The sequence below is a fragment of the Salmo salar genome, chromosome ssa13, assembly GCF_905237065.1.
Source record: "Salmo salar chromosome ssa13, Ssal_v3.1, whole genome shotgun sequence".
NCBI classification, from domain to species: Eukaryota; Metazoa; Chordata; class Actinopteri; order Salmoniformes; family Salmonidae; genus Salmo; species Salmo salar.
Genome location: NC_059454.1, coordinates 86479132 through 86501920, shown reverse-complemented (window position 1 = coordinate 86501920; position 22789 = coordinate 86479132). Strand labels below are relative to the sequence as shown.

General features: G+C 42.1%; 1 protein-coding gene across 4 annotated transcripts in view; it reads right to left on the bottom strand.

Annotated features, from left to right (window-relative positions):
- Window positions 1–22789, bottom strand: part of LOC106567777 (ectodysplasin-A) — a 61038-nt gene that overhangs the window by 8075 nt on the left and 30174 nt on the right. For all 4 annotated transcript variants that reach the window (XM_014137502.2, XM_014137503.2, XM_014137504.2 and 1 more), the window contains exon 2: window positions 14580–14688. In XM_014137502.2, the coding sequence (XP_013992977.2) occupies window positions 14580–14688 (109 nt within the window). The remainder of the gene's footprint in view (window positions 1–14579; window positions 14689–22789) is intronic.

Below are 22789 nucleotides of genomic sequence, written 5' to 3'. Positions count from 1 at the left end.
TAGAATCTTAAATTTGATCACTCTTTTGTTGCTGAAGGCTTCTTAAGTTTGTAATTTCCACTTTAAAATGTCATACTTGATTTGCCTTAACGCAAAATGTATCAACCCCTAAGAAAAATGTCAATTCATTATAATACACATAATATTTCACATTTCCTGTTGCTGCAGGATTATTTTTATGCTGTAGCAATCTGGCTCAAATTAAGATCTTTCATCTGTAATAGATGAAAATGCCTTCAGCAAACTCTCTGCATACAGATAGTACGGAAAACAAACCCCATGTTGATTAATCATCAATCAGATATAAGATTCAAAAGATTAGAAAAGAATAAGACTTATTTGTACTCTGTATTTTTATATAATTACCAAAGCATCCATATTCATATGTGAGTAAGAACAAAATTATTGATCTTTTCACTGAGGAGTTCTGTGTATTTACACATTGTAATGTGTGTATAATATATGAGTTAACACTCCATTGCTCTGTTTGGATGAAACATGCAATGGTTGGAGAGTGAGACAGAATCATTGAAGTCTCCATTTCTGACTTAACCGAATAAACACTTGTCTAAGATAGTTATGATGGCATTGTGCCTTGAACAAATCCAGTTTGACAAGAGATTTGTACAGATATAACAAACATTTAAATACAATCTCCCCTCCATCCCAAGTGTTTCTGCTTACTCTCATGGCCATACTGTATCAGTCAACATGGACAGCTTTGTTACCAGTAGATAGCTAGTTACGGTAATGCTTAAGCCCTTCTACTCTGCAGCCATAAGTATGTTTTATGTTCAGGTTGTCAGTCACAAAATGTTGGCACCAAATGCCAGCATGTCCACAGCCTTGGACACACCCTGCCTGCCTTGACAATAGACGAGCGGTACATGTTGATGGGGAAACCGTGGTCATTTCCCCATCATACATTTTCCCCAGCAACAAGCATATTCTTGTTAAGTGAAAATAAGAACATGATGACAAAGAAATATATATATATATCTATATATATACTGCTCAAAAAAATAAAGGGAACACTTAAACAACACAATGTAACTTCAAATCAATCACACTTCTGTGAAATCAATCTGTCCACTTAGGAAGCAACACTGATTGACAATAAATTTCACATGCTGTTGTGCAAATGGAATAGACAACAGGTGGAAATTATAGGCAATAAGCAAGACACCCCCAATAAAGGAGTGGTTCTGCAGGTGGAGACCACAGACCACTTCTCAGTTCCTATGCTTCCTGGCTGATGTTTTGGTCACTTTTGAATGCTGGCGGTGCTTTCACTCTAGTGGTAGCATGAGACGGAGTCTACAACCCACACAAGTGGCTCAGGTAGTGCAGCTCATCCAGGATGGCACATCAATGCGAGCTGTGGCAAGAAGGTTTGCTGTGTCTGTCAGCGTAGTGTCCAGAGCATGGAGGCGCTACCAGGAGACAGGCCAGTACATCAGGAGACGTGGAGGAGGCCGTAGGAGAGCAACAACCCAGTAGCAGGACCGCTACCTCCGCCTTTGTGCAAGGAGGAGCAAGAGGAGCACTGCCAGAGCCCTGCAAAATGACCTCCAGCAGGCCACAAATGTGCATGTGTCTGCTCAAACGGTCAGAAACAGACTCCATGAGGGTGGTATGAGGGCCCGACGTCCACAGGTGGGGGTTGTGCATACAGCCCAACACCGTGCAGGACGTTTGGCATTTGCCAGAGAACACCAAGATTGGCAAATTCGCCACTGGCGCCCTGTGCTCTTCACAGATGAAAGCAGGTTCACACTGAGCACATGACAGACGTGACAGAGTCTGGAGACACCGTGGAGAACGTTCTGCTGCCTGCAACATCCTCCAGCATGACCGGTTTGGCGGTGGAACAGTCATGGTGTGGGGTGGCATTTCTTTGGGGGGCCGCACAGCCCTCCATGTGCTCGCCAGAGGTAGCCTGACTGCCATTAGGTACCGAGATGAGATCCTCAGACCCCTTGTGAGACCATATGCTGGTGCGGTTGGCCCTGGGTTCCTCCTAATGCAAGACAATGCTAGACCTCATGTGGCTGGAGTGTGTCAGCAGTTCCTGCAAGAGGAAGGCATTGATGCTATGGACTGGCCCGCCCGTTCCCCAGACCTGAATCCAATTGAGCACATCTGGGACATCATGTCTCGCTCCATCCACCAACGCCACGTTGCACCACAGACTGTCCAGGAGTTGGCGAATGCTTTAGTCCAGGTCTGGGAGGAGATCCCTCAGGAGACCATCCGCCACCTCATCAGGAGCATGCCCAGGCGTTGTAGGGAGGTCATACAGGCACGCGGAGGCCACACACACTACTGAGCCTCATTTTGACTTGTTTTAAGGACATTACATCAAAGTTGGATCAGCCTGTAGTGTGGTTTTCCACTTTAATTTTGAGTGTGACTCCAAATCCAGACCTCCATGGGTTGATAAATTGGATTTCCATTGATTGTTTTTGTGTGATTTTGTTGTCAGCACATTCAACTATGTAAAGAAAAAAGTATTTAATAAGATTATTTCTTTCATTCAGATCTAGGATGTGTTGTTTAAGTGTTCCCTTTATTTTTTTGAGCAGTATATATTACTGTCACATACACCAGATAGATTTTTACAGGATCAGCCATAGTAGCACAGCACCCCTGAAGCAAATTAGGGTTAAATGCCTTGCTCAAGGGTACATCAACAGAGTTTTCACCTTGTCGGCTACTGTATTCAAACCAGTGACCTTTCGGTTACTGGCCCAATGCTATAACCACTCATTCCAACTAGCAAGGTCAAGTCCTCCTCCCATCATCCTGGTAAAAAGGACAGGTCCTGGTCCAGATGAGCTCCATTACACACACACACACACACACACACACACACACACACACACACACACACACACACACACACACACACACACACACACACACACACACACACACACACACACACACACACACACACACACACACACAATTCTCATTACTCAGCTGTTTTTACAAGAGTTGTCCCCACTTAGGCATATGGCTCAGCACAGCCTCCAGAGGTGCACCAGGAATGTAATGGTTGGGGATATGGTTAATAAATACTGGTCAATGTGTTATGGAGAGGCAGGGGAACAGAACAACAACAAGAGAGAACAAGGCTGTCCCCAGTGTGACACAGCTCTAATGGCCGTTCACTCATGATAATTGATTTTCTGAAAATAATCCCCCATATTCCATCTATAAACAGATTGTGACAAAAAAGTGGTACAATGCTTTAATGAATGGAACAAATTAGAATCAAAGAGGACCAACATTGAAAACACATTTTCACAACACGTACTACAAAAACACATCTGCTGTGAAATGGCTTGCAAAGGCAAACTGCATATTTATGAAGGCAAAGTGCATCTGACATGAAAGAGAAATTATTATTTTGGCAAATGCTTCAGTACCAGCTCCTTTGGCTTGATAGTGCAGAGGGCTCTTTTAAGTCCTCTCCCAGGGCCAGCTGATAGACTTCCATCATTAACACATCCAGTCATGGCTCAACAGCTGAGGACTCTGTTGTATCCCACACTTTAGTGTTAACTGTTAACAGTCAAAAGATTACAGATGGTCCCTCGGTCGGTCTACCATTTGGAATCAATACAAAACATTTGCACTGGGGTAAACTCTGTTATTTTGGATACACGTGACAAACACTGTTCTACATAGCACTGTGCACAGTCTGGCATATGTCAGACATCAAGTCATACTGCCGAAAGCATACTTAGCTATGATGTTTGTTAGCATGTGTTAAACAAACAAATTGCAATACATTCAATTATAGATACATACCAGTCTCTCTGTCATTCAATCACTTTGTCATTAGTGAATTGAAATCTAGCAGTGAGGGAACAGAATCCAGATATTATGGCGATCAAACGGAGAACATAGAGGGAGTCAATGTGTGAAAACACTCAGTGTGTCAAACACTTTGGGTTGGGAGTGTTCATTCCTGTTCAAAGCCACTTCTGCAAAATAACCTGATTTAAAACAAGGATTCTTCATCTCTTGTAATGGCTAGAACTTTGAGAAAATATTTCTGCTTTGTGTTTCTTCTGTACTAACTGAAATTACATACATGTACTACCACATGGCAACATGCCTATTCCCCCCAAAAATCGAATAAAAAAGGCACAAGGTAAACCTAAAATATATGACTGTCAAGAAGCCCAAACCAGTTGTCCAAATGGAATAGGATCTGCTTTGTGTAACCTCATACTGCATCGGTCCTGCACAGTGCAGCTCTAACCCCTGAGCTCAGACTGTGATTCATGGCAGGGGATTCTAATACATGGTCTTTTTTCTTTTAATCAAAATAAAAGGACAGACCTGCCAAGAAGCAGGTGGGGGAAATTGTTAACATGCATTCCTTAGGCCTGAGAATGTCGCTATTTGCATTAAAGCTCAGCCTTAATTGAATAAGCTTGTAATGTAGAGCTAAACTCACATATCCATTTGCTAATTCAACCATACTCAGCTTGTTCGATAACATCATCTGTCTTTTTAGCTAATTTGGAAAGACCTTTAGACCGGGGCTGCTTGGTCTTTAAAAGTAATGGACAAGAAATGTTTAAATCAAATTGAATTATAAAAAGAAACAGCTGTTATTCTAGACAATGAGTAAGCCAATGGTCACATCTGAAAATTTGCTCTACTCTCTCCTGCTCTACTTGAAGGGGAAAAACATCATTATATAATCCAGTGAGCTGGTGCTTCCAGTCCTGCCAAAGGCCTTGTCATGGTATGCTGTCTGAGTAGAGGAGTGGCCCAGGGGAACCTAACACAAGCAGAGAGGGGATGGGTGGGTGGGGGTGTAACAAGAAGATGAGCCAATTGGCCAATCTGTCGTCTCTCTGGCTAATTTGATTTAAAAAGAGTGAAGTTAGCCAGCAGCTTCATTGTTGCAATTTGGACAGGTCTCACAGTAGGAGGCCGGATCAGTTGCGGCCCATTACCAAGCAGTATTGAAATGACACTGCCTTAGTTTCTTGAATACTTTTAAAGTTATGTCTTTGTAATTGACCTTGGTGGATTTGTGAGGTACGATATGTTCTCCTCACATGATATATTGTATGTGCAGCAGTCTTATGGCTTGGGAGTAGAAGCTGTTAAGGAGCCTTTTGGACCTAGACTTAGTGCTCCGGTACTGCTTGCCGTGTGGTAACAGAGACAACAGTCTATGACTTTTGGGCCTTTATCTGACACCGCCTAGTATACTCCAGGCTGCATCACATCCGGCCATGATTGGGAGTCCCATAGGGCTGCGCACAATTGGCCCAGCATCGCCCGGGTTTGGCCGGGGTAGGCCGTCATTGTACATAAGAATTTGTTCTTAACTGGCTTGCCTAGTTAAATAAAGGTAAACAAAGTTAAAAAAATCCTCAACATGGGGGCCCCTCAGGGGTGCATGCTTAGTCCTCCTCCTTTCTCCCTGATCAAGCACGACTCCAACACCATCATTAAGTTTGTTGACGACACAACGGTGGTAGGCCTGATCACCGACAACGATGAGACAGCCTATAGGGAGGTCAGAGACTGACAACAACGTGAGCAAGACAGAGGAGATGATCGTGGACTACATGAAAAGGAAGGCCGAACACGCCCCCATTCACATCGACTGGGCTGTAGTGGAGCGGGTTGAGAGTTTCAAGTTCTTTGGTGTCCACATCACCAACAAACTATCATGGTCCAAACACACCAAGAAAGTCGTGAAGAGGGCACGCCTTTTCCCACTCAGGAGAAAAGATTTGGCATGGATCCCCAGATCCTCATAACATCCTGACCAGTTGCATCACTGCCTGGTATGGCAATTGCTCAGCATCTGACCGTAATGCTCTACAGAGGGTAGTGCATGCAGCCCAGTACATCACTGGGGTCAAGCTTCCTGCCATCCAAGACCTATATTTTATTTATTTTATTGAACCTTTATTTAACTAGGCAAGTCAATTAGGAACAAATTCTTAGTTTTAATGACAGCCTAGGAACCGTGGGTTAACTGCCTTGTTCAGGGGCAGAATGACAGATTTTTACTTTGTCAGCTCGGGGATTCAATCTTGCAACCTTTCGGTTACTAGTCCAACGCTCTAACCACTAGGCTACCTGCCACCCCCACAGGATCAGCGTGGCAGATGTGTTGTTGCCTAGCCTTACTACCTGGGGGCAGCCCGTCAGGAAGACCAGGATCCAGTTGCAGAGGGAGGTGTTTAGTCCCAGTGTCCTTAGCTTAATGTGGAGCTTTGTGGGCACTATGGTGTTGAATGCTGAGCTGTGGTCAATGAACAGCATTCTCACATAGGTGTTCCTTTTGTCCAGGTGGGAAAGGCCAGTGTGGAGTGCAATTGAGATTGCATCATCTGTGGATCTGTTGGGGCGGTATGCGAATTGGAGTAGGTCTAGGGTTTCCGGGAAGATGGTGTTGATTTGAGCCATGACCAGCCTTTCAAAGCACTTCATTGCTACCGACGTAAGGGCTATGGGGCGGTAGTCATTTAGGCAGGTTACATTCGCTTTCTTGGGCACAGGGACTGTGGTGGTCTGCTTGAAGCATGTAGGTATTACAGACTCGGTCAGGGAGAGGTTGAAAATGTCAGTGAAGACACTTGCCAGTTGGTCCAACCATGCTCTGAGTACACGTCCTGGTAATCCATCTGGCCCCGCAGCCTTGTGAATGTTGACATGTTTAAAGGTCTTGCTCACATCAGCTACGGAGAGCGTGATCACACAGTCTTCCGGAACAGCTGGTGCTATCATGCATGATTCAGTGTTGCTTGCCTCAAAGCGAGCATAAAGGCATTTAACCTGTCTGGTAGGCCTGTGTCACTGGGCAGCTCGCAGCTGGGTTTGCAAGCCCTGCCACATCCGATGAGCGTCAGAGCCGGTGTAGTAGGATTCAATCTTAGTCCTGTATAGACACTTTGCATGGTTGATGGTTCGTCTGAGGGCATAGCGGGATTTCTTATAAGCAGCCGGAGTAGTGTCTAGCCTTTAGCTCGGTGCGGATGTTGCCTGTAATCCATGGCTTCTGTTTGGGATATGTACATACGGTCACTGTGGGGACGAAGTCATCGACGCACTTATTGATGAAGCCGGTGACTGAGGTGGTATGCTCCTTAATGCCATTGGATGAATTCCGCAACATATTCTCGTCTGTGCTAGCAAAACAGTCCTGTAGCGTTTCATCCGCGTCATCTGACAACTTCCGTCTTGAGAGAGTCACTGATGCTTCCTGCTTTAGTTTTTACTTGTAAGCAGGAATCAGGAGGATTGAATTATGGTAATCTTTTTCAAATAGAGGGCGAGAGAGAGCTTTGTACGTGTCTTTATGTGTGGATTAAAGGTGGTCTAGATTTATTTTTCCTTTGGTTGCACATGTGACATGCTGGTAGAAATGAGGTAAAACAGATTTAAGTTTGCCCGGCCACTATGAGTGCCACTTCTGGATGAACATTTTCTTGTTTGCTTATGGCCTTATACAGCTCGTTGAGTGCGGTCTTAGTGCCAGAGTCGGTTTGTGGTGGTAAATAGAAGGCTACGAAAAATATAGATGAAAACTCTTTTGGGAGATAGTGTGGTCTACAGCTTATCATGAGGTACTCTACCTCAGGCGAGCAATACCTCGAGACTACCTTAATAGCGTCCCTGAGTGTTGCAGCAGTCTAAGCCACTGCATCTCAATGCTAGAGGCGTCACTAGAGATCCTGGTTCGATTCCAGGCTGTATCACAACCGGCCGTGATTGGGAGTCCCATAGGGCGGCGCACAATTGGCCCAGCTTCGTCCAGGTTAGGGTTTGGCCAAGGTAAACCGTCATTGTAAATAAGAATTTGTTCTTAACTGACTTGCCTAGTTAAATAAAGCGCACCAACTGTTATTGACAAACAGACACACACCCCCACCCCTCGTCTTACCAGACGTAGCTGTTCTGTCCTGCCGATGCACGGAAAACCAAGCAAATGTATATTATCCATGACGTCGTTCAGCCACGACTCGGTGAAACATAAGATACTACAGTTTTTAATGTCCAGTTGGTAGGATAGTCTTGAACTGAGCTCATCCAGTGATTGCACGTTGGCTAATAGAATGGATACTAGAGGCGGGTTACCCACTCACTGACAAATTCTCACAAGGCACCCTGATCTCCGCCCCTGTATTTCATTATTTTCTTCATACTAATGACAAGGATTTGGGCCTTGTCTGAGAGCAACATTGTATCCTTTGTGTCCGACTCATTAAAGAAAAAATATTTGTCCAGTTCGAGGTGAGTAATCTCTGTTCTGATATCCAGAAGCTCTTTTCGGTCATAAGAGACGGACGGTAGCGTCAACATTATGCACAAAATAAATTAGAAACAATGTGAAAAAACACACAAAATACCACAATTGGTTAAAGAGCCTGTAAAACGGAAGCCATCCCGTCTGGCACCATTCTTCCATATAACAGTAGAACTATGACTGCACCAAAACAGACAAAGAATTATTTGACATAATAAGCCCCTGATTTAGTAAGGCTGCAGTCTTTCCCCTTAGATCCATGAAACTCTGTACCTGTCTGTGTTTAAAGATATCCCCTATAAAACTGACAAATCCATTTTGCAGTGAGACAGAGAAGAGGCATATCCGGTGTACGAAGCATATGTAGGGCTAACAAACTCTGAAGACTCACATATGTATGTATACATATGTCATTCTGATAGTCCCCATGCTGAGTGTTCCAGTTTACACTATGGCACACAGAGCATACAAGGACAAGGCTTTCATGACTCACTCTCACAATCCATTTCCAATGCAACCACAAACTCTACACTCCAGAAAGAATGAATAAATACATTGGAATAAAAATTCTGTTAAACTGGATTAGATTCGACTGTGAAGCGAAGATAGATGGGTTTTGCGGTGTGAACACATCTCTGTGAATACATTCAGTGACAGATGTAGGTGATAAGGAGGAGGAACTTCATGACAGGTGAACATAAAGCTCTTCCTTTCAACAGCAGCAGTCGTCTGTGTCAGGGCATGTCTCCCAGCGATCCCACTTCTACCGGTTACAACACTGACCCCGTACTCTTTGACAGATGAAAACTCACAATCATTTTGTGCTTGTAAAGATTAATGCCACCCTCAATACATTGTTAAATCTCCCCAGGGAGGAAGTACAGAAGGAGTAGGTTCCCTCCCTTCCTCCTGCTTTGTCTCCTAAACCCAAGGTGGTAGAGATCAAAACAGATAAGGTGTCACAGAAGGTTTGTTCACGGCACAAGCGTCTCGTCTGGTTCTAAGCCTGAGCAGTGTGATCATACACGAACCGTCTGGTATATTTTCAGTCCAGTGAAAATATACATTTGCAGTTGCTGTAGCCCTCCATATTGCCTATTCTTGTCACATTCTTTTGGGGGCTTTTTGGAGAGGCCTTTCCTTCCATACGGTACCTGTTCCCTTTCCAAGGCTTTTTCTTTGGATGTTTGTAGGGGAGTCACTCTTCAATGCTGATCTTGGGAATGCGTGTAGTTCAAGGCCAGGCAGGCATTTCTGAGGCAGCCAAAAACCCTGTCATTTCTGGGCTATGCCAACACCTCTCTTGCAATACTCTGTGCTCTCGCACACTTCATATGGCATGCAGCACCTTTGTGCTTGTGTGTATCTTTATCACCAGTGGAAACCTTTCCTGGCACCAATCTAACATACTACTTTCTAACTCCTAATATCCTATTCCCTAAATGTTCTTGGTGACTGACACCTCATCAGTGACCATCAGGGGAGATCCTCAGCATTAAAGGAAAGAGTCACCCATTTTTAATGTTATCTAATCGCAACATGCAACAATGTCAAAGATATATGATTCCACAGGTGAAGAAGCCGGATGTGGAGGTCCTAGGCTGGTGTGGTTACACGTGATCTGCAGTTGTGAGGCCGGTTGGACGTACTGCCAAATTCTCTAAAACAACATTGGAGGCAGCTTATGGTAAGAAATTAACATTAAATTATCTGGAAACAGCTCTGGTGGACATTCCTGCAGTCAGCATGCCAATTGCATGCTCCCTCAAAACTTGAGACATCCGTGGCATTGTGTTGTGTGACAAAACTGCACATTTTAAAGTGGCCTGTTATTGTCCCCAGCACAAAGTGCACCTGTGTAATGATCATGCTGTTTAATCAGCTTCTTGATATGCCACACCTGTCAAGTGGATGGATTATCTTGGCAAAGGAGAAATATTCACTAACAGGAATGTAAACAAATTTGTGCACACAATTTGAGAGAAATAAGCTTTTGGTGCATATGGAACATTTCTGGGATTTTTTATTTCAGCTCATGAAACATGGGACCAACACTTTACATGTCGCATTTATATTTTTGTTCAGTGTAGTTTTTGTGCATCTCTGATATGCATATTTTGTCTCAGAGATAAGAAAAAAATACAGTAACATTCAAAATGGGTGAATCTTTTCTTTAAGCCAAAAGAGCAGCTCTCCAGCTGGAATCACAGCACCACTTCTTCTCTATAGTACCTCTCCAATGAAAACACTGGACCTGCACCATATTTACATGTAAATACATCCTCAGAGCAGAAAGCAGCAGCGTCCAAAACACATGTCATTCATCTCCTCAGCCTCCCCTGACTGGAGGTAATCCGAGGAAAGGAACAATGCCTCACCAGCAGATCCTGATTCTGGCAGGATCATACCAACCTTATTGTGTGAAGCTGAAATATGTAGACTCACTTCAACTGATATCTAAGCAGCAGCAGTAGCCCACAATGGAAAGAGAGAGAGAGAGAGACTTAAACCCTCTAATGACAGAGCGCCCAAACAAATTACTGCATTGTAAATGTTCCAATGCAATGCATGTCAGGCTTTGAACTGAATACCACATCAAAAATCCAGTGCTCACTCCTTTCAAACCAAGAAATCAGGAGAACGGCCGCAAAAATGTAATTACTTATATTCTGGTTTTATACCAACAACATAGAAGTGGGGAACAACGTCTCCCTCCCAAAGTGCATAGATCCAGCCTCTGTAAATGCAACTAAACGGCCCGCCCAGTGAAGGAAAGGTCGCCCTGTGTAATTTTTTAAACATGAGAAACAGTGACATGTACTCTGAATGACCTAAAATGATAAACCCAATTGTGATGATCGTCCAAATAATCTCTTTCACAATCTAAAGACATGCCTTATATAAGTAACCAGACATTTGAAACACTTTAAGGGTTTATGAGAATGCACATGAATTTATTGAATGTAATATGTGTTTAGTCATGTCCTTCAGTACTGCCGATGTTCACCTGTAATGAGAGAGAAATGCATGTTAGAGTTCACGCCAACATTCATTTGGTTTTGGATGCGCCAGCCATTTGTTTGTAGCGCTGTGTTACTCAGTCTTAGTATGCTTCAAGTGCACATGTTTTAGTGATGTAATCGCTAGGTTAAAGGCAAAAAATTGTTTGCAAACATACCGGTAATCCTCGTTGAATGAAGAGGTGAATCCTTTGTTCCTGCTGCATCAGGAGGTGTGTCAAACACAGCCGTGTTCAGGAGCGCTACTTATCCTGTGTTACTGAGATCTGTAATGTGGTTGAATTCCAAGGGAGGACAAATGTTACCCTGCTTTATGCAGGGTCCTACACTATTGACTGAAGTCTGTATATATTTAGTAATATATTGATTATTGTCTGAATATGTTTATTGTGAATTCATGCCTGTATTTGAACATGCTTTCGACATGCTTTCGAGGCCAAGGCTTTCGACTCTGTCAATCACCGTATTCTTATCGGCAGACTCAACAGCCTTGGTTTCTCAAATGACTGCCTCGCCTGGTTCACCAACTACTTCTCAGACAGAGTTCAGTGTGTCAAATCAGAGAGCCTGTTGTCCGGACCTCTGGCTGTCTCTATGGTGGTACCACAGGGTTCAATTCTCGGGTCGACTCTTTTCTCTGTATATATCAACGATGTCGCTTTTGCTGCGGGTGATCCACCTCTACGCAGACGACACCATTCTGTATACTAACCTCTAAAGATGCTTCAACGCCATACAACACTCCTTCCGTGGCCTCCAACTGCTCTCGACTAGCATCACTACTCTGGACGGTTCTGACTTAGAATATGTGGACACCTACAAATACCTAGGTGACTGGCTAGACTGTAAACTCTCCTTCCAGACTCATATTAAACATCTCCAATCCAAAATTAAATCGAGAATTGGCTTCCTATTTCGCAACAAAGCCTCCTTCACTCGCACCGCCACTTTTCTGCTCTTTTGCACACCAGTATTTCTACTTGCACATCATCATCTGCTCATCTATCCCTCCAGTGTTAATTTGCTAAACTGTAATTAGTTCGCTACTATGGCCTATGTATTGCCTTAACTCGTCATGCCATTTGCACACACTGTATATAGACTTTCTTTTTTTCTATTGTGTTATTGACTGTACGCTTGTTTATTCCATGTGTAACTCTGTGGTGTTGTTTGTGTCGCACTGATTTGCTTTATCTTGGCCAGGTCGCAGTTGTAAATGAGAACTTGTTCTCAATTAGCTTACCTGGTTAAATAAAGGAGAGAGAAAAAGAATGCTAATTGATGATTGTTTAATAATGGTATGGTCCATATTGAAACTGATAATTGATGATTGGTTAATGGTACGGTCCATAGTGAAACTGATAAGTGATGATTGGTTAATAATGGTACGGTCCGTAGTGAAGGTTCCAGGTAGGCTATTTAAGCCTTGTAATTTCTGTCTAGGCCAGGCAAGGGACTGGTTGTGGACAGGTATTATTAAGGCTGGAGTTGTTTGAGTGCAACTGTTTTTTGGGGTAGTTATCCCCAGCAACTTCCAGTTTGTTACTTTCTTTTGTAAATAATTGTAAAGTTTTTGGTGGCTTATTTTCCTGTTTGCTAGTAAAAGCCTCACCCGGGCAAGAAAAGTAAAGAACTGCTGTTGCCTCCTCACTGTAAAATCCTACCGCATGGTCTCTCACTCATCTTGGTATAGTAGGTCTACTATTGAAATACATAAATTAAGCTATCAACTGTGTCAGAAATTCATAGTTTTCATATTTTTTCAAAATGTTTTCAGGTTTTCGCTCTCACCATTTAAAAAAAATAGAAAAGCAACATAATTGGATATTCTAAGTCCACATCAGGAGATCACTTTTAAGAAATGTAGATTTTTGAGTGTAGTTACCCTTTAATTCAAGTGCACAGGCACTAGCACTGTTGTTGGTTAGTGGTGTTTCTGTATTGCACATGAGATGGAGTTTACAAAACCAATGTCCACTGGATTGATGCAAATAATCATGATATCATTCTGCCAGGTAGGTATAGGCTACTTTATAGCTAGTTAACATTTAATTGAGAAGGATTTTGGGAAAGCCTTTCCATCTAGGCTACCAGAAGATGATAGGCCGATCATTAGCATCACTATATTTTTCCTGTTCCTTAATTGTTTGAAACCTGGATGTTTTACTTCATATTATGAGGCATGTCTTACCTTTGTTCAAAACAGCCACGCCAAAAACCAAACATAGAAATAAATATTTTATAAACAGTTCCTCATATGCAGTCTCCTGTTCTCTTGGCTTTCAAATCAACTTTCTTTCAATGTCTAGGAGCCAAAGGCATTATGCTAGTCATATGTGACTTGTTCTATCATAATCAGTCACATTGACCCCTAAACACATTTGAAGTTATATACACTGCTGGAAAGAGGAGATTTTAAGCTTCAAAACAATGTATAATTTGAGTATTAACTGTTCCAATAGAGCACAGCATAGCTAGTTACAACGGAGATCTCCCTGATGAACTGTTTAGAGAAAATCACCCTCAATGTTTGTAGAAGACTTATATTGTTATTTAACATCACTTGTAACTGGCTGGCTACTAATTTAACAGTTTGACAAGATAATGTGCTAGCTAGCTGGTTAATATGATTAAAACGAGCTTGTGGGTATGCTAGCCAGCTAAACAGCTAGTTAGCTAGCTTGTCAGTAGACTAGACTGTTAGCTAGCCATTGACTCATCTTGATAGATGGTTGTTCTTATCATGTGACATTTAAACGTGTACTTAAACTATGATTTAGGACATATAAATTAATTAGGTTGGCTAGAAAACATGTTGTTCTAGTGAATTCTCTTTTAGGCCTACCACTGTGTGGACATTCCTTGCTGCGCTTAAAATGTGAAGAAATAATAGTTTATCAACATTTTAAGCTAAACATTATGATATATTCCATCAGCCTTATTAATTGATACGGCTTATAACTCCACTACACTACTTTGATACGCATCAGTGGGGATTAAGAAGTGAATATACGCAATGTACACTGAAAAGAAACAGGGTTACGGTGTATACCTGCGTATAGTTTCCACTACACCACTGCCCACCATGAACCATGCAGCATACTGGGTTCAAGCCTGCTCTATCCCTGCTGTCTTGAGTCTTTTACCTGGAGGTAAAACTTTGATGTATACCCATCCGTCCAGTCATTTAACAAATTAGAACATGAAAGTTTAAGGCATTCTCTGAATGTAATGAAATCGTTGTTCCAAGAAAGAATCCATACCTGAATCAAGTCGTTTATTCTGCTGGCTCCTTTTGGTGCGATGGACAGCATTGTCTCTGTCTTCTTTGAGGTGAGAGTTTTTGTCACTGTTCCCCAGAGGCAACCTATTCTGTTGGTCAGTGAAGGATACAAGGAAAAGTGTTATAAAATTGAAATAGAACTGTTGTTTGCATTGGAGTCTTTATCATTTCAATTAGCAAGTCATGAGAACTTCCATAAGATATACGAAATGTGTTCATATTATCTCATAACATTCATGGAAATCACGGGCAGTGTGTGCAAAAGAAGACAAAGTTTATGTTCTTTCAAATTATATTTCATATCCAGACTGGGATTAGATTTGTCTGGTTTTTTTTGGCCTTTGTTGACACAGGATTGAATTACTTGGCTTTGTTCACTTTGAGTATTTATGAGACCTGCACTTATGGAACATAAATTAGACCAAACTGCAACGCGATAAGCAGAGTTCCTCTCCACAGATACTAGGAAGAATGGGAGAGGGAGAAAGTGTGCAAGAGATGAACATTTCAGATGCATGCCCAACTCCAGGGGAAACCATGTGAAAACATGATTCCATTGACGGAAGGCATTAGGCTTGGGTACAAGATGCAGAAAACCAAACCCAGGCAGACTCTGTCTGTTGGATAGTAGACAATCCTATGTTGAGCTCATAACGCTGCTCTTGGCAGAGCAGGCTGCTCGTTGCCGAGGATCCTACTTGAGATGTGGTATTGATTACTCATTGAAAATAGCACATTTTATGACAATAGAAAGCAGCAGCCATCAATTCCAAAAGTCCACCAATAACCTTAGGGCAGGAAAATAAATGTTATTCTTGACTGGGTTTAAACATGGGTTGTCTGCATTCCACAAGATTGTGTGAGCCTGCTTATATAAAGCCTGGGTGAAGAGTTATAGGGAATTTTGCCCCAATACATTACAGGACACTAATAGCTCATTTTCACTAGTTCCGTCTTCCATAAACGTGTCTTCAAACTACTGTTTCAAAAGCCCTACATAAATGAGTGACGCTGATTAAGGCAATAACGTACCTGTAAAATTATGGGAAAATGTGCAAGAGAGACTAGGGCTTGCCAAACGTGAACAATGAACATTACCCATCCGTCACATGACTCCCAGCTAAAAGTTTCATTTTATGGCCCCTCTGCATTCCTTTGGGGTGATAGTCCACTTCCACCAACTATCATTAGACTCTTCAGAGGTGAGTCTCATATGCTGGTATACGCGTGTCAGCGTTTATAGAGTAGTCTCAGTTCTATATGGATATTGCACTGATATCAGGGTACTTACTACCTACATGACATACTTTACTCTAAAACATTGGAGTTCAGGACAGGAATGTTACACGAGAACTGTAACCAATGGACTTCATTCCTTTTACCTCAAATACAATGTAATAAGAATGGATTTATTCAGCAGTACTGAGGATGTACGGTCATACTGTAGCTGAGTGAAACCAACAACAGGCAGGCTTCTGTGGATGTTTTGCTCGCTGCATGCCGGCTTAAAAATGCTAGAGTTTGTGCTTAACTCTGCACCTGGCCAACATTAAAACCGGGCAGGACAATAAAGGGTGAAAGCAGTGCTGGGAGTTTATTTGTTTATCAGCGGGGCCTTTGATATCCCAGCCAGCCCGTAAAGGGAGAGGACAGCCAAAACTTTAGTTACCCTGACAGGCACTCATTATAGTCTGTAGAGCCTGAGACAAGACCTCTGAACCGCAGCTTTGTGTCAACTTGACTCTCACCAAGTACTTTTCCATTGAGGTATTATAACAACCAAATAGATGTAGTTTATACAGTATGCTGTTGCTTACCTTTATGATACAAATGCTATCTACATTACAAAAAGTTATAAATATGAAGAGTAAATGTGTACCTTACAATCTAACAAGAGGCTTCCATCCAATTATTACAGAGGAGATCCTCAGTCCAAAATAAATGACAAGTATGGGATGACAAACACTATGATGTAATCTCATTTGATTCACCCCAACAGAAGATCACTACATCCTGACAATTACTGAGCATGTCAATCAAATATATACTGAATGAAACAAGATATCTGCAAACACAGCCTATAGCGAGAAAGAACACAATGTTGTTGGACAAAATAATAACAATTATTTTATTTTATTTGATTTTTCAATTATTGAACAACCGAACAATACAACACAGCAAGAGTAAGTACTACAAAAAAAGCTTATTCAGCCCTCCCCACTCCTCCCCCAAATATTTTTTTTATTAAAACAATTACAAATTACAAAAAAATAAAATAATGTTTGAATAATAATAATAATACTAATAATGACTAAATAAGACAAAAGACAAGAGAGACCAACACACACACAAAGCAATATAAACAGTACATTACGGAGAGAGAATATTGACATCGATCTACAAGCACATATCACCAACCCCAATGGAAGTATTTCCATATAGTCCAGGAAGGGTTGCCATACAAAGTAGTAGTTGAATTTATTTCTTAAAGCATAGGTCATCTTCTTAATAGGAATACACTTATTCATTTCAGAGAGCCATCTTGGAATTGGGAGAGGGGAATCTGATTTCCATGTCTACGCAACACATTTTCTTACAGTGGCAAGGGCGATTTCTGTCAATTTGATATTGAAGTTATTCCTCAAACTCACATTTGTAAAGTTACCCAGAAGGCATATTTCAGGGTCAAGTGGGAAAGGGACCTCCATAATTAAGGTATCACAAACATCATGCCAGAAGGCTTGTAATATAGTACACTGCCAAGTAGAATGCAAAAAAATCCTTCTGTTGTTCCACATCTGAAACACATTTCTGATATTTCAGGGTTTTATCTATGTAGCCTCTGAGGTGTCAGATAGAGTTGGTGGAGGAAGGTGTAATGTATAAGTCTGTATCTAGAGTTGATAGTCACTGATACACTATCTTGGCATAGGTCCGACCATAGCCCCTCATCAATTGTAATATTCAAATCAGATTCCCATTGCTCTCTTGACTTATGTACATCTGGTTTTGGTCATTGTTGCATTAGCAATGAGTACACTCTGGATATAAATCTATATGAGTCATGGTTATTATGGAGTTGTTGTTCAATACTTGATAGATGTAGAAAAGTAATATCTCCAAGACTGCTTCTGAGAAAGTTTCTTAACTGTAAATAACAAAATAAACTATTATTGGATAACTGGTATATTTCTCTTTCAGCTCAAATGACATAAGCACCCCATCTATATAACAATGTTCTAAATGACATAAGCACCCCATCTATATAACAATGTTCTAAATGACATAAGCACCCCATCTATATAACAATGTTCTAAATGACATAAGCACCCCATCTATATAACAATGTTCTAAATGACATAAGCACCCCATCTATATAACAATGTTCTAAATGACATAAGCACCCCATCTATATAACAATGTTCTAAATGACATAAGCACCCCATCTATATAACAATGTTCTAAATGACATAAGCACCCCATCTATATAACAATGTTCTAAATGACAAAAGCACCCCATCTATATAACAATGTTCTAAATGACAAAAGCACCCCATCTATATAACAATGTTCTAAATGACATAAGCACCCCATCTATATAACAATGTTCTAAACGCGTTATTCACTTCTCATGCCACTGTTGAAATGTTTTGCTATTCAAGATCATTGGCAGGAGTCTGTTTTGCCACAGAGGTGTTTTGGGTGACAAGTCTTGTTTCAGACCAAATAACTTAATAAATTAATGGTACAGGGATTGCCCTTTTTGTTGATATAGTCTTGGGGTTCCACTTGTAGATAATATTACTCCCAACCTTTCCATTAAGAGGAAACATTTCCAAGAAAGGGCTGGTTCAGTTTCAAACAAGAAATACATCTAATTTCTACAGGAAATCACGGACTACAAAAACAAAATACAGCCACGTCACGGATACCGACGTCACGCTTCCAGACAAACTAAACACCTTCTTTTCCTGCTTTGAGGAAAATACAGTGCCACCGTCGCGGCTCGCTAACAAAGTCTGCGCCCCCCCCCCTCCTTCTCAGTGGCTGATGTGATAAAAACATTTAAACATGTTAACCCTTGCAAGGCTGCTGGCCCAGACGGCATCCCTAGCCGCGTCCTCAGAGCATGCGCAGACCAGCTGGCTGGTGTATTTACGGACATATTTAATCGCTCCCTATCCCAGTCTGTTGTCCCCAGATGCTTCAAGATGGCTAACATTGTTTCTGTACCCAAGAAGGCAAAGATAACTGAACTAAATGACTACCGCCCTGTAGCACTCACTTCTGTCATCATGAAGTGCTTTGAGAGGCTAGTCAAGGATCATATCACCTCAACCTCAACCTTACCACCCTAGACGCACTTCAGTTTGCATTCTACCCCAACAGGTCCACAGATGACGCAATCACCATTGCACTGCACCTATCCCATCTGGACAAAAATAATACCTATGGAAGAATGCTGTTCATTGACTACAGCTCAGCATTCAACACCATAGTACCCTCCAAGCTCATCATCAAGCTGGAGGTCCTGGGTCTCAACCCCGCCCTGTGTAACTGGGTCCTGGACTTTCTGACAGGCCGCCCCCAGGTGGTGAAGGTAGGAAACAACATCTCCACTTCACTGACCCTCAACACTGGGGCTCCATAAGGGTATGTGCTCAGCCCTCTCCTGTACCCCCTGTTCACCCACGACTGCGTGGCCATGCACACCTCCAACTCAATCATCAAGTTTGCAGACGACACAAGAGTAGTGGGCTTGATCACCAATAACGACGAGACAGCCTACAGGGAGGAGGTGAGGGCACTCGGAGTGTGGTGTCAGGAAAACAACCTCTCACTCAACGTCAACAAAACAAAGGAGATGATCGTGGACTTCAGGAAACAGCAGAGGGAGCACCCCCCTATCCACATTGAAGGGTCAGCAGTGGAGAAGGTGGAAAGTTTAAGTTCCTCGGCGTACACATCACTGACGAACTGAAATGGTCCACCCACACAGACAGTGTGGTGAAGAAGGCCCAACAGCGCTTCTTCAACCTCAGGAGGCTGAAGAAATTTGGCTTGTCACCCAAAACCCAGAGAAAATTTTACAGATGCACAATCGAGAGCATCCTGTCGGGCTGTATCACAGCCTGGTATGGCAACTGCACCACACTCAACCGCAAGGCTCTCCAGAGGGTGGTGTGGTCTTCACAACGCATCACCGGGGGCAAACTACCTGCCCCCAAGGACAACTACAGCACTCGATGTCACAGGAAGGCCAAAAAGATCATCAAGGACAACAACCACCCCAAGCCACTGCCTGTTCACCCCGCTATCATCCAGAAGGCGAGGTCAGTACAGGTGCATCAAAGCTGGGACCGAGAGATTGACAAACAACTTCTATTTCAAGTCCATCAGACTGCTAAACAGCAATCACTAACTCAGAGAGGCTGCTGCCTACATTGAGACCCGATCACGGGACACTTTAATAAATGGATCACTAGTCACTTTAAACAATGCCACTTTAATAAGGTTTACATATCTTACATTACTCATATCACATGTATATACTGTATTTTATACCATCTACTGCACCTTGCCTATGCCGCTCGGCCATCGCTCATCCATATTTGTATATGTACATATTCTCATTCACCCCTTTAGATTTGTGTGTATTTGGTAGTTGTTGTGGAATTGTTAGATTACTTGTGAAATTTGTGTGTATTAGGTAGTTGTTGGGAATTGTTCTATTATTTGTTAGATATTACTGCACTGTTGGAACTAGAAGCACAAGCATTTCACTACACTCGCTTTAACATCTGCTAACCATGTATATGTGACCAATAACATTTGATTTGATTTGATTGTAATTCCCACTGCCCAGTAATACATGTTGTTAGACAAGATTATTAATGAAAAGTAATTTGAGGTCTTAAAAACGATCACACAAGCCTTGTAAACATTGAAATTAGAGTAAAACTTCAACCTAAATAAATGGACTTAACTTGACTAACAGGTTGTCACATCAATCTAATTTCAACATAATCATCAGAACTCTGTACTGTATACATTGAAATTGTGATGAAAATTCCACATATTATTATATTTTTTTGGATCATCCTATACTCATTGGTGTTAATTAGGTACACCCATGTACCGGGTCAGACCCCCCTTTGCCTCCAGAACAGCCTGAGTTCTTCAGAGCATGGATTCTACAAGGTGTGGTGTTCAAACATTACTAAATTGGTGTCAAGGGACCTAACATGTGCCAGGAAAACATTCCCCACACCATTACACCACCGCCACCAGCCTGTACTGTTGACACCAGGCAGGATGGGTCCATGGACTCATGCTGCTTACGCCAAATCCTGACTCTGCCATCAGCATGACGCAACAGGAACTGGGATTCATTGGACCAAGCAATGTTTTTCCACTCCTCAATTGTCCAGTGTTGGTTGGTGATCGCATGCCCACGGGAGCCGCTTCTTCTTGTTTTTAGCTGATAGGAGTAGAACCCGGTGTGGTCGTGTGCTGCAATAGCCCATCCGTAAGAAGGACCGATGAGTTGTGCATTCTGAGATGCCATTCTGCACACAACTGTTGTACTGTACCGTTATTTGCCTGTTTGTGGCCTGCCCAGGGTGCGAATTACAGGGGAGCCAGGTGGGGCACAGCTCCCCTGAATGAGACATTAGCTCCCCAGTAGCAGTGGGCGGGTAAAATCAATGGGGAAAATTCAACCACATATTTGTTTTATCACAAAACCGGATAGCAACCTCTGTCCAGTGAAGTCCACAAAGCATATTGCATGTACAGTAACATTAGCAAGTTTATGTTTCCAATATTTTCGGACCACAAAACAACTATTGATTTAGAACCACAGAGAGTTACCGCGAGTCACAAAGAAAACAGGAGCTGCCTCCACTATTCCAGCACCATTTCAACATCATCAAATCATCTCTGCTTAGTCTAATACACTGACAACTAAAAGATAAAAAACAATTTAGTCCAATCAATGTAAGCTAAATATGTTGTGGCTGTCCATGGTTCTGATTTCTGTGTGTGTGTGTGCGTGCATGTTTGTGTAAGCAGAAAACATATGTTGACTCACCCTACTTGTAGAGAAATGCCAATATCATCCTTCTCTCTTTCATGTTGACGAAACTGTCCACCACTCTGTCATACATTACACGCTTTTATTTTTTGTTGTCCTAGGCTACTTGGCTAAAAGCCTAACTTCCATCCATGGGAAACGTTAGCTAGTTAACATTAGCCTTATACATCTAGCTATATATTGAACTTCCATCCTTTAAGGCCAGGGGCACAACAATGTATGAATTAATGGTTGGATCAGAATCAGCGTTATAATCATTGGCCAATACAGAGAATTAAGTAAAACCACAAGTCCAATGCCCTATCTCCATCCATGGCTAATTTAGTAAAGGGACAATTTTTGCCAGCTGGCTAGCTAGCCACCGGAGGACAACAACAAAACCAGATGCAAAAATTCAAGTTTTTCTGTCAATGATGGATGGGTGTAAGCATCTGCCTCTGATTCCAAAGAGGCAAAAGTTGCATGTTCAAATCCAGCAATAGAAAGATATTTTTGTAATGGTTAGGTTTAATGCCTAACCTTAAGAATTCTGAGTTAATGCCTAAACTTAACCTTAAACACTTAGAAATTTGACGTTTGGAACTACATCGCAATTTTTTTTTGAAACATGGATGAACGTCTAATTCTGACGTGAGACTGTGAGAGCTGGTTGGTCCACTCAGTAGTGCTGAATTTCGGCCTCAGCTGAGATCCTTTACGCATAGATTTTCCATTGTACTTCCTCATTTTTGCCTTTTGTTTGCCATGCATCCTTGATAACAATAGCCTATATTTCAATGCAATAGATGTATTTATTGCTTTATCATTGTTTGCTTTTGTCAGTCAGCTGTTTAGAGTGCTCATTGCTTTGTTTTTCAGGTGCACGCCGGTACTGGTGTTCCCCGCGCCATCCGTGGCCAGAAGTAGTAGACCATTTATGTAGATTTATTATTTTCTACGAATATTCGTTTTTTTTCCTGGGTCAGCTGATGATGGTCGACAATATCACTAGACAACTAGCCTACAGCTAGACAGTAATGTGCATCCAATCCATCCAACAAGTATACGTTAATGACAGTAAGCCTATAAGATTACTCTTTTGGTTAGAAGAGGTT